The sequence below is a fragment of the Sporothrix brasiliensis genome (genome assembly GCF_000820605.1).
Source record: "Sporothrix brasiliensis 5110 chromosome Unknown Cont17, whole genome shotgun sequence".
Lineage (NCBI taxonomy): Eukaryota > Fungi > Ascomycota > Sordariomycetes > Ophiostomatales > Ophiostomataceae > Sporothrix > Sporothrix brasiliensis.
In genome coordinates, this window is record NW_024467136.1 from 3,803,635 (window position 1) to 3,820,584 (window position 16,950).

The window sequence follows — 16,950 nt, forward strand, 5'->3', positions numbered from 1 at the left end:
CAATGCCCATTTCGCTTATACGGCTAGATACGGATCATATATCGATCGTTTTGTAAATGCGAGGAAGCAAAACGGAAGACGGGAAACGGACACTACAGAAACGTGCCAGCTTCATATTTTCCATATTAACCACTTTACACGTAAGGTATGAGAGCGTGAACAGCTCGTTAAATGCTTGGCCACCAATACATTCCGACGAGCATATTCGTCGAGATCAGTACTCCGTCTGCTGTTGTTGACCCGCCTGGGCTTGACGACAGAAAGAACTCACTCTCTGGCTATCCTACCCTATGCACAAAGTACTACATACGGAGTACCCCGTTCTCCAATAGAAACAACGCAAAATAGGTTACAAAAATTCTAGACGAAAGCAAGACACCATGTGTGTACTTCATACGGAGTATTAGCCAATCGCTGTGTCCTTTGGGGGGCCTGGTCGCAGAATGGGCCGCTAAAACACACAAAGAGACGAGCTCGGCCTCCAGGAAAACCAGCCACTGTTTTAACGTCAAAAAGAGGGGAAATGGACGGACAGTTGTACGACCCCGTCCGCAAGATAAGTATGGTGGACACCAAAAATTCTCGAAAATTGACGAAACAAAACATCAAAGCACACAATAAAAATAAAGCATAAAGACAGCCAACAGAAAAGAAGCGCTGGTCGGGGCCAAGAGATATGGAGTTCGCTGTATGCAGAGTGCATGGTACGACAACACAAGGGGTTCTCACTGGCTGTCATGTTGATCTCGCGCGGTGGGAAAAGAATTTGGGATCCGTTCGATTGTGGGGCATCGGCCACGCCTTTTTGGGGTGAGGAAGGATGGGAGGGCAGTTCTTCTATTTTCTGGTCTCCGCAGGCCAGTGGAAGTCGTACTTTGCAGAGCGCCAACACCTCCCAGCGGCGGTTATCAAAGTTGGGGCGAAGGAAACGACCATGGGCAGCGGTGGTTACCAGCCTCTTTGTTTCATGTCCACACTGCAGACTCGGCCATCATATTATCCTACGTCCATCCAATCTCGTGGAAACCAAAATAAATCCAGACACGGGAGAGGAAGACGCACACAAAGCGAAAGTTACACTACAGTGGCGGCAAAGAAGCAAAGAAACAAAAAGCAACAACGGCCAGAGGTCGATCAGCGACCCCGTCATGTCGTGCATATCCCCCTCTGCCAGCCGTTTTGTTGCTGTTTTCCATGCCATTAATATATATACGAGCACGAGGTGAGGGGTGTGTGTGCTTGTCTGTATATGTATTGTATATGTATACGGCACTTGATTAATATCGAAGCTGGGTTTGCACACGAAAATCACCCAAGTCGCTGCGGGAGGCAAAACGCAGTACAGAACACAGGTCTCTTGTGCATTGTATTACGACTTGGGCAACATGTGAGTATGTATATGTACAGGACATGTATAGAAGACGAGATCGAAGGGAAAGAAAATGGTCCAGCATGATCAATGATGGAGATTTTTTGGTTCTACATCGTATAGTCAACAAATACGGAGTCTTACAGTACGCCGTGGGACAAGCAAAGCAAGAGACAAGGAGGTACAAAAACGTTCAACGAGCCAATCAAGCGTGCTAACAGAGCGAGACACATGTTAGCCAGTCCGCGTGTGGAGAACGAAGTACGTACGACGTGTATCGTATATTAAAATGTATTCTCGTCTTCGAATGTATGTCTTGGATCAGCAGAGACGGAGCTACGAGAGAAACCGGGAAGGCTGGCGGGCCATCTAAAGAAGAAATGGTTTAGTGGGCCCGGGGCCGGTGGACTGATTGTGGTCGTGCCGATTTTGTATGGCATACTGTGCTGTGCTTTTGGGGTGGGCAGAGGGGAAAGAGTTTTCCGGGGAGGGATGGTAAGGCGGGACCTAAAAAACACAAGGCTGGGGGGGGGGGGGGGGGGACCGTCAAACAAAAAGGTATGACAACGGAACGTAGAATATCCAATTCTGGCGGATGGGGGTACGTCGAAGGTGTGCAACTAATGGTTCTAGAGAGAGAAGGAAAGTCACTTGAAGGGACTTATTGTACTATGAAACGACGAAAAGAGACGACAATGGGAATAAAGTAAGGCGGCAAAGGCTGTGGCCGAAAAAAAAAAAGACGCCCATTTTCCGGTCTGACTGTTTACTCAACTGCATCATCGGGGTCTACCATTTGAGAATTTGGACTCAACAGTCACGGCCATGTCCATCTTTTATTCCGGGGGGCCGATCCGATATAATGCCTTGGCGAGAGCTCAACAATCGAGCTGCCCTATTTGGCATTGGGCCCGGTGTCCTTGGGATGGATTTATTTACTTCGTATTTTACGGTCACTGAGAAAACCCAGTCGAAAAACAGGGAAAATAAGCAAAAATGACGAACACGAAAACAAAGACCATCCAAGACCATCCAAGACCATTTAAGACCATTCCGAAGAACACCAACCGCGCTCTCAACGGAAGGGATTCATCTAGCGGCTCAAAATAATGCCAGCAAACTCGTCCAGCGAGGACTAGCGACTTGCCGGTCTGGGATGAAGCGCCGACAAGGCGGGCCCCTCTGTTCTGCTCGGTGGCTATTGGCGTGTAAAAATACGTCCTACATACGACGTATCTGGTTTGGGCCTGGGCCAACAGCCCGGCGGCGATGGTGGTGCGGTTTCAGCCACTGACCCTCCTCTTTTCACTTCGGTTTTGTTGACGGACGATGCGTTGGCGCTTTCTTGTTCGGGAAGGGGGAACGTCGCAAAATTCGCCATTGGTCACAGATCAGAAAAGACGTGATTTTGTGGAAAGCCAGGCAAAGTTGTTTGGCGCGTAATAATGAGCGTATTTGGCTGCGGAGAACGGATACGATATGCTAAAAGGCCGGTCACCGTCAGAGCTGACCAAGAGACGACGCACAAAGCACACTCGACAAACAAAACAAACCCAAGTCGTGGCGGTAGGAAACAAGTAGACAGCAATCCATAGCCAACAAGCAAACAGCAGCCGGCATCGAACCGGGAATGTTACGTATAGCAAGTACTGTCCTCGAGCACATGATTTCGTCGAGACGATGCAGACGATTGAGACATATTTTGTCGCCGCTTCTCCCTTTCCTCACAGCCTGTTTTTCACCTTGCCGGTCCTCCTCTTTTGTTTCTGACATTTTTGCCTCTGGCCCAGCCACCGGGCCCAGGCGATTTTGACGCCGGGTTTAAACGCTGGCTAAAGTAGACAGCCCGGGACGTAAACAAAAGACACACAACCAACCGTTCTGTCCTTTGTCAAAGTCGCCCCCCGAAAAGAAGGGCCTTCCCGTAGTGAGGACTCGCAAGGTTGGCGGCTGTTCCTGATGTCGTCTCTTTGTCGTCTGTCTTAGCTGGTAGTTGGTAGCTGTTAGCTGCCAGGTATTAGCTTTTTAGTTGTAAACTGTTGGTCTCAGGTTCGTGCTTTCTATTTAGTCAGCTCGAAAATCAAAGCGTACTGAGCATGATGCCAACATCCCAGCGGCCTCGGTGATCGGGACGGGAAGGCTTGGTCAATTCTGTTGACAACCTCCCAGCTTCGAGGTCACCTGCTGCAATCGCTCGTCATTGCCGCTTCACAGGCCACACCTTGCCGTATATTGCCTAATCCTTCCGCCGTCACGTCTGAAAGAAAAAATAGATAAATGTATAAATAAATATAATAAAAGACAGCCATTGCTTCACAAAGAGGCTGATTGTGCCGATGTGCTGGCGTGCTGGCGTGATGGCGCCGCCAGATCCACCCGTACGTCGCTGCACATGAAATACGGCGCAAGAGAAAGGACCAGTACGGGCGGCCTGGCTCACACTGGGCTTGCCATTCCCTTTTTTGAGTAGCTCAAAGCACCCCGGTTTCTGAGGTCTAGTAATGCATGTGTACCAACCGGGTGGTGGACTATTCAATGCTAAACAGAGAACCCGGTGTGGCTTTTTAGTGCGCGCAAATACGCACTGCATTAGGCATGCCCGAGGTGCAGCTGGGAAGGCAGTTGAACCGTCGTGGGTGGTTAAGCCAAGCCAGGATCTGGTTGGCATCTTGGATTAGCTATCGTCCTGACACAAACGCGTCAGATGAAGATATACGTCGCAGCTCCCTCAGGTGACTGCTATTTTACGACGAAGGAACCGCGTGCTGGCAGCGTAATCACAAAATAGCACCGGTAAAAAGCGGCAGGTGCGAATGGTCGTCCGTCGGCATTCGGGCGTCGAACATGGAAAGGACGACCGAGCATCGTCAAGATGCCACCGCCGTGAGGCTGCCGTAGAAGAGGCAGGAGCGACCAGGCTCCTCTTACCCCTGAGTTGACTTGGGTATTTTGTAGTTGTAAATCTCATCTCGGCTTCACTTTTGGTCTCTCCTTTTCTTCCTGTTTCTTCCCTTCTTCCCATCTTGTCCTATTCCTCGTTCTCTCGTCTTTTTTCGTCTCTTTTCGTCCATTCTCCAAGCATCCACCCATCTCACTCCCCTCCGCCTCGCCTTTACCATCCCACCCCCCCTTCTCGCCCGTCTAACACTCGGAACGGCGCATTTTGGACAAGGAAAATACACGGAACCCACAAAAACCAGTCCACGCTGGTCACGCCGTCGCTCGCCGCTCTCGCCGTTTCTCGACCCGGCTAGCCAGTTCAGGCACCCCCTCTCTTCCTGCCGACTCTCTTCCTCTGGCGTTCGCTTCGGACCTCTGCTTGTGAGAGCAACTTGGGGATTTAGGGCTCAAGGCTCGGTGAAGTAAATCCAAGTATGGTTCACAGAGCGTGGTTTTCTTCTATCTTCCGTGTCGCTTTTCTTTTTGGTGTTGGTACGACCAGGCCTGTCCTCTTGCCACTCACAAGAGCTCCGCAAAGAGCAGCTCAGCGAGCCAGCCCAAAAGCCGCCGAAACTGCCCAAAAAAACGACATGGAGCACAGAGTTATACAGAGGCGTACAGGATATAGAACACGAATACTCGCACACACGACTTTCCTTTCCCACACACTCTCTCAGAGAAACTTAGTTCCAGAGATCGCCCCAACCTCCTCGTTCACTCTCGTCCCCCTCCTTGTCTCTATCTCTGCCTCCCACAGCTGCCCACTGGCCCGCCTTCTGCCCCCCTCTAACCTACCAACACCCCTCCCCCCTGCAAGGACAGGTTCTCATCCTTGCTCCCCATCCACAGACCCTGGTCCACCTCTCAAATGTCCCATTTTCCTGTCGTTTCTCATTGATCTCTCTCAGTCTGTCTTTCTCTCCCACCCGCCCATGTACGGAGTACCCACCCGCCACTCTTCGTGTGGTGCAACATTTAAGTATCGAAAAGTACTAACCAGATACAAACTGACCCGTCTGCTTCCTACTCCCCAGCCTCCCTTTCCCAGCATCCCTGTCGACCTCTCTCGCTGGTAGAGACATTTTCGCACGCAAGACTGCCAAAAAAAAAAGGCACCGTTCGAACACCGTCCTGGGTAGTAAGAAGTAGATGCCCTCTGTCCGCTGGTGTCTTCCAGCGCCTGGCCGTTGAGGGACCACCTTCCCTCCTTCGTTCACCAACCCTCCTCCACCTGCCCCTCAGCACCAGGGGCCTGTCTACTCGTTTGTCCACCTCCACCTGGCCCTCCATATTGAACAACACCGCCCGCCCAAGGACCGTCCAGACCTGGACGTCCATCCTGGATCTGCCTCTAGCGCTGCCCCGTGCTTTTTTCTCGCCCGCTTTCTTTCCAATACCAGAACAACCTGAAGGAAACAGCGGAGATTAGCTGGGACCGGAAGAGAGCAGCTCACTGTAAACAACGCTGCTGCTAACGTATGCTGCATTCACAGGAAGCTCAGGACCTTACCACGGTCTGCATATCACACAGCGAGGAATACCGAACAGTAAGATACAAAATATGCATCTGTGGAGAGGTACAGAATGCACATTAGTACAATTTAGTTGGCAGGTATTATTTTTGGATCCCAGAGTGCTTTGCATGTTGGTTCTTGAACACATACGCTAATTTTCAGACACTACGAAAATCACATAAAAACAGCGCTCTGTGTGTGGGATCCAGTGGCGGACCAAGCAACACACGGGAGGAACAATACTGAGTTCACACACGAGCTTTGCGCGCTGCCCGTTCCTCGGCCTCTCCTCCTTTGACACCATAAACGTATCTTTTGCGGTCTCCTTCCCTTGTTGTCAATTCACTGGCTTTGGCCAACTCCTAACAACGAGAGTCTTTGCCATAAGCCCTGGTAATCATCGTTCTGTTATCGTTCTCGTCTGCTCAATTTGGAAGCAGCACCCTCACTGACTCAACCGGGGCCTGCTGGCCTCGTCCACGGTTGTGTTGTGTATCTGGACAACAAGTACGGAGACTTCGTACGGAACCCTTTTCTGTTTGTTGTACGGAGCACACGGTTTTCCCTTTGGTCGACGCAACGATACCCTTGCTCCATATACTACTAGACTTGGCGGCAGACCGGGGGCCATGGTCTCTTGTCTGCTCTCTCTGATCGCCCGTACTTTACAACCACCGTCGCCCGCTACCACGACCTCAACCACACCAGACCAGGGCCAATCCTCCACCTCCTCCACTCCTCCTCCACTTAAAACTTTCTTTTACCTGCCTCCCTCTTCCTCTTCTCGCCGCCGTCCTCTTTTTTGTGCAAAGCCATCCATCTTCTCTTTTTCTTCTCCCTCCCCCCTCCTCCCTCCACCAATACCTTCCTCGGGTTTCTTCCTTTTCCCTTTTCCCTTTCCTCCTCCTATCCTTCTCTCCCTTCTCCTCCTTCTCTCTTTCTCCTTCTTTCGTTTCACGATCTCATCTTCGTAACCCTTCCTCCCCCCGTCGAACGCTCGTCACCGACCTCTTCTACTCGTCTTCTCGAAATATCTCAACTACCAGTTGAGACCCAGAAGGTAGGTGTTTGTCACCTTGCTCTTTTTTTTTCAACCCCATCCCCGCCACCTAGTCTAGATCTTCTGTGGTGTCCGATTTTGCGATTTTCACATTCCGTCTTACTACTTCCCCTTCTTTCCTCTCGCATATTTGTTTCTTGCTTCGTCTCTCATTCTTTCAACCCGGCCGGTCAACCTGTTATGCTCTATTCATCTACCTCCCTCGCCGCCTCGGAATCTACCTCGCATTCCCGCCCGACCTCGTCCCTTGCCTGTTCTCCCCTTGCAGATAGCACTCTACCAACCTCGCCACCGATTTGTATTTGCTCTGCTTTTTGTCTCGTTGGTTATCTTGATTCTAATATAGCCTCGACAACAGAGTAGTTGAGCTGTACGGTCTAAGAGACTTACAAGTCTTGGCCCTATCCGCCCCGCTTATCAACTTCTCCCCCGACATATCAGAAAAGGAATCGAGCCTTCTTCTACTCAAGGTGCAATTTTTTTTTTTCGAAAAGCAATCCGGGAACGGAACGACTTATTCGTCTCAGAAGCAGTTTTGCATTTTTTTTGGGGGATTTTTTTTGGTTTTGTTTTGCGTTTCTTTCAGCATTTTCATGTTACGAAACGAAACGACAGCTCTTCGACGAAGACCACGACGCACGACGACATTCTGAGCGCCTTCTTCCCTGACCGTTTCTACCGAGATTGGCCGCTCCATTGGACTGGCTCTTGCAATCCTACTTCGTCATAGGACATCAGCGTCAGCGAGTTTTTGTGGTCTTGCATTTGAGCGATTTTGTATATTTCGTCTTGTCTTGCATTGCTGCGTTCACCTTCTCGCATTTGTTTTCTATCCCGTCAGCTCTTTCACGGAGTTGATTTCTGATCTCGACCGCCAGAGGCACAGCAACGCTGGATCTCCCGTCGATTTCGCAAGCGCCGACTCGAGGCACCTTTAACGCTCCGTCATACGACTCTCACGCTGTTGCTCAGCGCCCTTCGTACATGAACGAGCGACTGCCGTCGTTGCCATTTCCTCCCTCTTCCCAGCAGGCATACTCGTCGGGAACCGTTTCCCCCCGAGTTGGCTCCATTGGGTCGTCTACGAGCTCCAACGTCGACTCCCAGTCGCCATATACCTCGGTGGCCTCCTCGCACGGCCCCAAGACACCACCGTCCAGCACCGTTCTTCCCTCGGTGCCGTCGTCGTTGCTGTCCAGCGGCCTCCATACGCCCATTGTCCAGTCGTCCGTTCACGGGTACGACCAATACCAGCACGCCGCCATGAACCAAGGAACCGCTGAAATGTACTACCAGCAGCCGCATCTGCAGGGTGGCCAGGCACAACCGCCACCAGTCACCTCCAGTGCCATTGCCCAGTACACGCATCAGCAGCCGCCGCTGCTGCAGCCCGGCCCTGCCCAGTACCCGAATCCGTCGCCCTACGGCCAGTACGGCTATACCAATGGCTTGACATCACCGCCGACCGCCGCCCCCGTGGCTAACCCCATGACGGCCAACCCGCATGTGCTCCCGCTTCCGGGTGTCGCCGCGCAACAGGGTATGCAGAACAGCTACTCGGGTTTCGACAACACCGGCCAGATTGCCCCGCCCGGCATGAAGCCCCGTGTCACGGCTACGCTCTGGGAAGACGAGGGCAGCCTCTGCTTCCAGGTTGAGGCTCGCGGCATCTGCGTGGCCCGGAGAGAAGGTGAGACTTCCTTGGTCCTGGTAAAAACATATTGATTATAAGGCCTTTCACTAACCCTAAGAAAGACAACCACATGATCAACGGCACTAAGCTCCTGAACGTTGCTGGTATGACTCGCGGTCGCCGTGACGGTATTCTGAAGAGCGAAAAGGTCCGCCACGTCGTCAAAATTGGCCCGATGCACTTGAAGGGCGTGTGGTACGTTTATTTATGACACTACTATTCGCGATTTCGTCATTTTGGCTCGAATCTAACCAAACGACAGGATCCCCTTTGAGCGTGCGCTGGACTTTGCCAACAAGGAGAAGATCACTGAGCTTCTGTTTCCCCTCTTCGTGCATAACATTGCTGCTCTGCTGTACCACCCCACCAACCAGACCCGTACGAGCCAGGTCATGGCCGCCGCCGAGCGCCGGAAACAGGAGCAGGGCCAGATGCGCAACGGTCAGGCCGGAGCCCCTGGCCTGCCGTCCCTGCAGCACCACTCGACCATGGCCCTACCTGGCCCGCAGCAGACGTTGCCGTCTCATGCCAATATGACGACACCCACCGGCCGCCCGCCACTCGACCGCGCCCACACTTTCCCCACGCCGCCGACCAGTGCGTCAAGCGTCATGGGCAGTGGGATGAGCGCGTCCGAGCCGTTCTCGTGGCCGCAGCAGGGCGTCAATGGCGCCCAGGCTGCCAACCCAATGTCAATAGACACGAGCCTGAGCAACGCCCGCTCCATGCCTGCCACACCCGCTACCACCCCTCCAGGCCCGCCCCTGCAAGCGATGCAGCAGTACCCCCCGACAACTCAGACATACGATGCCTCGCGCTCCATGTACCACCACCAGACGCCGGCTCCGGCTACTCAGCAGCCGCCTTCGCAGCAGCACACGCCGCACCACAACCAGCAGCAGCAAAGTCAGGCCTACCTTGGTGCCGCTCCCAACAGCAGCCCCCACGACCGCAACAACGTCTACGGCCACAACGCCGTTGCCGCCGCCGCCGCGGCTGCCGCGGGTGGCTACGTCAAGACCGAGATGCCTGCACCGGTGAACAACCGCTCGTCGATTGCTGGCCCGTCTGGCAACGAGCCCGTCGTCGACAACAAGTCGCAAGCGAACGGCCTCCTGCAGCACGCCCACAACGGCCACGCCGGAGACGGTGTGTCCCACAGTGGTGTGCCCGAGGACGAGCATGAGCACGAGCACGAAACTGAGTACACGCACGACAGCAACACGTACGATGCGAGCCGCGCTCAGTACAACTACGGTGCACCCCAAGTGGCTACTCTGCCGAGCGAGCACACGCACCTCTCCACCGATGTCGCAGCGGCTGCTGCTGCCAACCACCAGGCCACCTCCGGACGGTCGACCCCACGCAGTGCCGTCTCGCAGGCGTACTACGCCCAGCAGGGCTACAGCACGCCGCCGCGCACGGGCGCCACGTCTGCCGCCACCCAGGCGTCAAGCAACCTGTACAACGTCGTGACGAGCGATCGTGGAAACGCGAACGGCGCCTCAGCCCAGGATGTCTACGCCGGCCCGGCAGACCTGCCCGGCACCATGCCCAACGGCTACACCACCCCGACTCTGAACGGCACGTCAGCAGGTATGAAACGTGGCCGCGACGACGATGACGAAAGGTCCTCCCTGGACATGAAGCGCCGTAAGACGCTGCTCGACTCGTCGATGCCGTCGGCCGTGTACGATGCGTCGGCCATCAACCGCGCAGCGCCACCCGTAGGTGCTCCGAGACATAGATAATCTGTTATCATTGTTTTCGGTTGCAAACCTGCTCTTTTCTGTTCGATTTCGACCAACACTGCGACGCCGTTTTCTTCTCGACCTTTTCAATTGTTTTCGGTTTTGTTTCTTTTCTCTTTCTACTTTACTTTCTCATCCCGGATATTCGGACTCTACCAAGGACCGAAAACGGGAAAATGCTTTCAAGTGATTAATGACCCCAAGAGAAACCCTGGACGAAAAGCGATCATGGACATGCATTTTTTACGACTATTTTTTTCGACCAACATTTTTATACGATATCACGGGACCCACACCAACGACATATTGAATCATCTCGCTACGAGACTGAACGACCACTCCTTCGAAAGCAAGCCTGCTATTTTTCCCTTTCTCCTTTTAGTTTTCTTTTGTTTTCGTTTGTGTCTGCGGGAGCGCTCGAATCGAGAAGACAACCCTCGTTACGAACGCATCTCGAGACCAGCCTCGACACATCGTCTTTTTTTTCTTTTCTTTTTTTTCTGTGCCTTTAAAATGCCTGAAATGGTGTAAATGCCTGATGACTTGACGCCCCAAACCCGCATGGAAGGATTTAATTTTTAAAGATTTTATTCCTTTTTTTGTTCATCTTTATTTTTTTATCTGTCTCCCCTTTTCGAACTCTTACCCGTTTTGCCTCTTTTTTTCCCGTTATGACTGTATCGTTTTATGTGGCCAGATCAACGTTTTACGGAGATATCGGGAGAACGTTTTTTTTTTTATATCGTGGAGGAAGAGATGGAAAACGCACTGCAAGCGCGCGCAAATACGTTTGCCAGCCTGTGATGTAAACCAGGCTTTTATTAACGGCAGACGCCGGTCTGAGCTGGACTGCAAACAAAGAACCGAACTAAAAAGACGACAAAATCCACACTACACAAAGCACAAAGTTTCCCCTTCATCCAGTGCACATGTCATGTATTTCTTCCCACGAGCCGTCTTTCCCGCCAAATACGAAGGCGGATGGGAAAGAGTCCTTTTTAGTCTGGGTTCTGAGTTACAAACTCCCACTCAGTTTCTGTTGCCGTTCCTATCTGGGTGTTTTGCCCTTCTCTATGCTCCCACCCTACCTTCTCCTTTTTTTGCGATACATCTGTGCCACAGGTCACGTTCTGGTGACTCGGTCCTTGTTCCTTAACTGTGTGTCCTTTCCTGTTTCTTAATGACCCTAACGACCTTTCTATTTTTAAGACCAAAAAAAGTGATTACTATATCTTTATCCTTGACTCTGCACGACGTATAATGTATTTCATTGTGACTTGCTGCCTGTCATTGCTAGAGAGCTCAGGCGTAAAGCAAAGCATGTGTACAGGGTGTGAGAGCGATTAATAGATCGTGACATAGCGGAATGTGTGCAGCGACGTCAACACAACATTGGCACTAACATAACATACGATGCTTGTCCCACGCGGCAGGGAATGTAAGATGAAGCTTACTTCGTCCGCATCTTCGGATGAAATTGTGAACAGATTCTGTACACAGGATAGCACTTAGTATGACCGGGGACGTTTCGTGACGAAACAAAATAAGAGAACATACACAAGTATAGGGGCTTGAAGCTGCACTCGCGACTTGACGCTCCGTGCATTAGGCCATTCAGTTAAGTCTGCTTCTGCATAGACCCCGGTACACAGAATAGCCTTATGGACGACAACGTCAAACAGGACAAGGCTGGGCATGTGGACGCAGACGAGCTTCAACGCCAAGATGAACACAGGATCAAGTGAATAATGCAATACAACGCGTGCAAACACATTCCGACACGTCTCGCTCGCCTGGTGCGAAACCTCAGCTTCTGCGAACAAATGACATATGAGGCCGTGGTGGTGTGCTGAGCTATCCCTGGCTTGACCTGGCAATTGAGCCCGTGCCCACATCTGCCGACGAGATGAGGCGCGAAGCTTATTTTGGTAGCCGTACATGTACTCACCTGCGACACGTCTATTACGTCTATTTTTGTTCCAATAGAGATGTGCGCGTCCGTGTAAGACGTCGTCGCGCATGAATCTGGGAATATTGCAGTTAAAATTGCGGCCTGTGTGTGGTGGCTTTGGCGACCAAGGAATCAGCCGCGGCAGTTCTCGTTGTTGTTCGCCTTGCCCAGCAATTTCAATCATTTGTTATGCGAAGGGGGCGTACGTCGCATTACTGAGAGGACTGTGGCTGTGGCAATTGATTGCGACGTCGATGAACGTTCGTTGACCGTCTTCAATCAGGAGGACCTGTCTCTCATCACATCTCCATTTACCCCTATTTGCCCCTGATTATCAGCGCCAGCGGCCCCAAAAACAGCGCTACAGTTGGCGTCAAACGGGGGCACCCGCCTAGCCGTCACGGTCGTCAAGTTGGTACTATCACGTGACACGTCAAACCCACTGTTACCCTAGCAACCCTACCTCTTTAGGACTAGCACGAAACGCGGTCTGCGGTTTCCCATTTGAGCCCGGGCAGGTTAATGGGGCGTTGTGGGCACTCTTCACCCTGGAGTAATAACAGCGTGCCAGATTCGTGCCCATTCCTTCCCATTGCCGTTGTCTTGTGGGCGGCCACGGCAGGTGCGACCAGGCCACGCCGTCCCTAATGCGATGCGCCTACAACCGCATCACCGCTTTTGTTGCTTTTTCCGACACACCTCTTTTTTTTTTTTTTTGCCCCTACTCTGTGTCTTTGTCGCCCTCGCAATCCTTTGCTGCCTTCGTTTTGTTCCTATTGACTTGATTCTGCGCAGCCATTTTTCTTTCTGCGTGCCCTCTCCCTCCCCACCGTCCTCTTGTCGTCTTGCCCATCCTCGTTTGTCTGTCCAGCGTGTTCAGTTCTTGATTTTGGTTGAGGATCTCTTCACGATTGGCCGTTTGCGCCTCCCATCCGATTGTGCCTATTGCTTTTAGGCGACGGCGCAAAGAAAGCGGACAACGAAGAAACACGAAACACCCAGTCACGCACAGAGAGACAGAGACACAAAAGCGATACACCCATTGACCGTTTGTGCTTTGCTCCCCACATCCTTTGGGCATCTTCATCTCAAGTCTCCATCTCTCATGGCCTCGCCATTGTCGCCTCTCCAGCACGCGACGCTCAACAACGTCAACATTCCTAACCAGCCAACACCCGCGTTTGACGATTACGACGTCGTCCACGTCTCCTCCGTAACGACGACACACATTCTCGCCGACAAGGCCACGACCGCGTCATCCACCAACCAGCTCCCTCCCTTTGTCTTTCCGTCCCCGACCAAAGACATTGTCAACAACATCGACGTCGACTTCGACATGGCCACCATGGACACGTCGGCGAACAGCTCGCCGTTTATGAACTCGGTCATCCACACCGAGCCCGCACACCACGACAACAGCCAGCACAACAGCAGCAGCCAGGAGAACGTGTCGCCGCACCCGAACCCCAACTCGAGCCCCAGTCACAACAGCATGCACAACAACAACAACAACAACAACAACAACAACAACAACAATAACAACACGAAGCCCGTCCCGCCGCCCGTCATTACATCCACAGCACCGCCGCCCACAATGTCAGGCCGGCAAGGCCGGCCCGGCTCGCGCATTCTGTCGGGCAGCGAGTTGTCGCCCCTCAAGATTCTCCAGGGGCGCGTCGCCGTCGGGCCCCCCTCGTCGTCTGCCACCAGCACCGCAACCATGGGCAGCCCTGCCTCGCCCGACAGTGGCGCCGAAAGCCGTCGTGACACTGCTGACGACCAAGCCTCCTCGGCCGCCTCTTCGCCGCCCCCGACCTATCCGCCGTCCTCGCGTAGAATGTCGTCGTCCTCCAACCAGATGCTGCCTCCCGCACTCCCCCTAGGCCGCACGCCGCGCAAGTTCACTGGCCCCGAGAAGCGGTTCCCTGTTAAGATCAGCGTGCCTCCTGTGGCCTCGGCTGCCGTGTCGGTCGGGTCGGTCGCGTCGTCGGGCACTGCCTCGCCCGTCGGTCCCAGATCGCCCATGCAACAGCCGGCCCAACTAGCCCAACTAGCCCAACTAGCCCAGGTAGCCCAACATGCCCCGCAACCCGTCGCCTCGCAGCTGAGCCAGCCGGCGCCGGAGTCGCCGTCGCAGCCGGGCCAGGCCATGTTTGCCAGCATCCAAAAGCAGCAGAAGTCGCTGCACGGCCGCCAGATGAGTCTCGACGAGGCTATCCAGCTGAACGAAGGCCTCAAGCAAGCTATTGAGATCTTTGAAGACGAGACAAGCGTCATTGAAAACGATGCGGCTGGTAGCAGCCACGGAAGCGGGTACAGCGAGGATGGAAACACACAAAAGCAGCGCACACCGCACCCACCGCAGAGTCCACCGCAGAGACGGCGGGACAGCCTTGCCAACACAAGCAGCCCGCGGAACTCACCGGCTCCTGAAGAGGGTGGTGTGGCCGGTATGGACGACACCATGGCCAGCACATTCAGCACCTTCTCGGCCGTTCCCAACGCGGCGATGATGGCCCGTCTCGGCCGTGGCAACAGCACCCACGGAAGCAACAGCCCCAGCAAGCCGCCTCCGCATAACGGTTTCGGCCACCACACGGCGGCGCGGTCAAGGTCCGGGTCCATGTCTGGCCCCAGTGGACCAACGTCGTCTGTCGCGCGCACACCTCGCGCCAACGGCACCACCAACGGCACTGGTCACGGCACCGCCAACCATGGCGGTCCTGCCCCGAACCGCAACGGACACTACGAGCCCGGAAACACGGCGAGCCTGCTGATGGACTTTACCGAGCAGCTCCGCATGGCACATAACGCACAGCTGTCGCCCTCCAAGGAACGCTTCGGTCCTCAGCTTACTGCGAACGGCACGGGCGCCGCCGACCATTCCAACGCAACTTCTGCGACGCCGCAGCGGAAGAGCCTGGTCAACCTCCTCGACTTTGAGATCCCGCCCATGCCAACGCCGCGCAGCATCCCGACCGTCACACCACGCGAACTGGAGAGCCTCAAGTCCAACTTCTTGTCTGAAATCAGCAGCCTCAAGGCGACCCTTAGTGGCAAGGAGGCCGAGGTGCTGGCCCTCAAGACTGCCGTGGGCGACGCCGAGAAGCGCGTCGGCGAGTGTATGGAGCAGCTGCGCGAGGAGCGCGGCGCGCGTGACCTGCTGTCCGAGGAGAAGGGCCAGTGGGAGCGCCGCGGCCGTGAGATGGAGGAGGTGCTGCGTAAAGTCAAGGGCGAGATTGTCATGGGTCACCGCGACCGCGACGAGCTCGAGGCCAAGCTCGACGAGTCCGACAAGCGCCGCGAAGCCGCTGAGATGATGGCTCAGGAGGCCGAAACCAAGATGGCAGCGATGCGCGCAGGGCGGGCGACCGGCAGCCCTGGCGGCTCGACTTCGTCGGCGGCTGGGTCTGGTGGCTCGGGCACCGTGCAGCGTGAGGTGGAGATTGCAGTCGAGCGTGTCGCGCGTGAGCTGCACGTGGCCTACAAGGCCAAGCACGAGGCCAAGGTGGCGGCGCTCAAGAAGAGCTACGAGGCGCGCTGGGAGAAGCGGGTGCACGAGCTCGAGACGGTCGCCGAGGCGCTGGCGCAGGAGAACGACAAGCTGCGCATCGGCCGCGACGCCACGCTGTCCAAGGTGGTGCCTGGCGAAGAGGAGCGTCGCGCCGAGGAAGAGCGGCGTGAGCGCGAGGCGCGCGACGCGACGCAGATCAAGGAGTTGGGCGCCGAGGTCAACAAGCTCGAGGCCGTCCTGCGCTCTGTCAAGGCTGACAACGCCGAGCTGCGCACGCTGCTGGAGCAGGAGCGCGTCGAAAAGGGCGAGCTCGTCAGCCTGGCCGAGGAGATGATGTCCATGCAGCAGAGCTTTATTGCATCGTCGTCCGCCGCACCACCTGCGCCCGCGACGGCGGCCACGCCTGCTACGGCCAGACGGCAGTCAACCGTCGCCAGCTCGGGCTACGGCCAGTCCATGTCACCTCGCAAGCCCAAGACACCCGCCCCTGCCAGCCGGACATCCATGTCGGGTATCAGCCGACCGCCGAGCAGCACCGGCCACCGCAACAGCATGGCCATGGACGGCGCCGCCGCCTCGAACATCGCGTCGACTGCTACGACTCCCGCCCGCACGCGTCCCATGAGCATGCACGGTACCGGCGGTCGCGTGTCGGGCCTCAAGCCGCCCAGCAGCTCGACCATGGCGACGGGCGGTGTGCCGAGCCGGATTGGTCGGATCGGGCATGATCGGAAAATGAGTGGTTCGGCGGGCAGCCTACCGCGGCCTCCAAGCGGTCTGGGTACGCGAAGTGGTCTGATGAGTTCGATTGAGAAGATGGGCAACCGCGGACGGGAGTAATCCCCGCGCTGCCGTCTCTGTCTCTCTCTCCTTTTGTTCTCATTTCGTTTTTGTCCTTTCTTGCCATTTCCCCGGGTTTTCTTGGTTCTATTTTGGGTTTTTGGACAGTTGGGTTCTCGTTTCTACTTTCATTTTCTTCTGACTCTCTCCTCTTCTCTTCTCTTTTGTGTCGTTTAAACCACCTCACCCTTCTTCCTTGCTATATATATGATGACACGACGTTATGCTGAAAAAGTAACAAGAAAAGAGATGCATGTTCTGGGGGATAGAACGGGCACCGGTTTATCCCCCGAGACATGAAAGGAAACTGCTTCATCC

General features: G+C 54.6%; 2 protein-coding genes across 2 annotated transcripts; both read left to right on the forward strand.

Annotated features, from left to right (window-relative positions):
* Nucleotides 1-7,867: 7,867 nt before the first annotated feature.
* Nucleotides 7,868-10,327, forward strand: SPBR_02388 (protein SOK2; the record flags this gene model as incomplete). The annotated part of the gene is made up of 3 exons (XM_040760691.1): nt 7,868-8,573; nt 8,639-8,771; nt 8,839-10,327. 3 exons carry the CDS (start codon nt 7,868-7,870, stop codon nt 10,325-10,327), a joined length of 2,328 nt encoding a protein of 775 aa, XP_040621082.1.
* Nucleotides 10,328-13,383: 3,056 nt separating this feature from the next.
* On the forward strand, nt 13,384-16,632 carry SPBR_02254 (uncharacterized protein; the record flags this gene model as incomplete). Its single annotated transcript, XM_040760557.1, has 1 exon — nt 13,384-16,632. One exon carries the CDS (start codon nt 13,384-13,386, stop codon nt 16,630-16,632), a length of 3,249 nt encoding a protein of 1,082 aa, XP_040621083.1.
* Nucleotides 16,633-16,950: the final 318 nt, after the last annotated feature.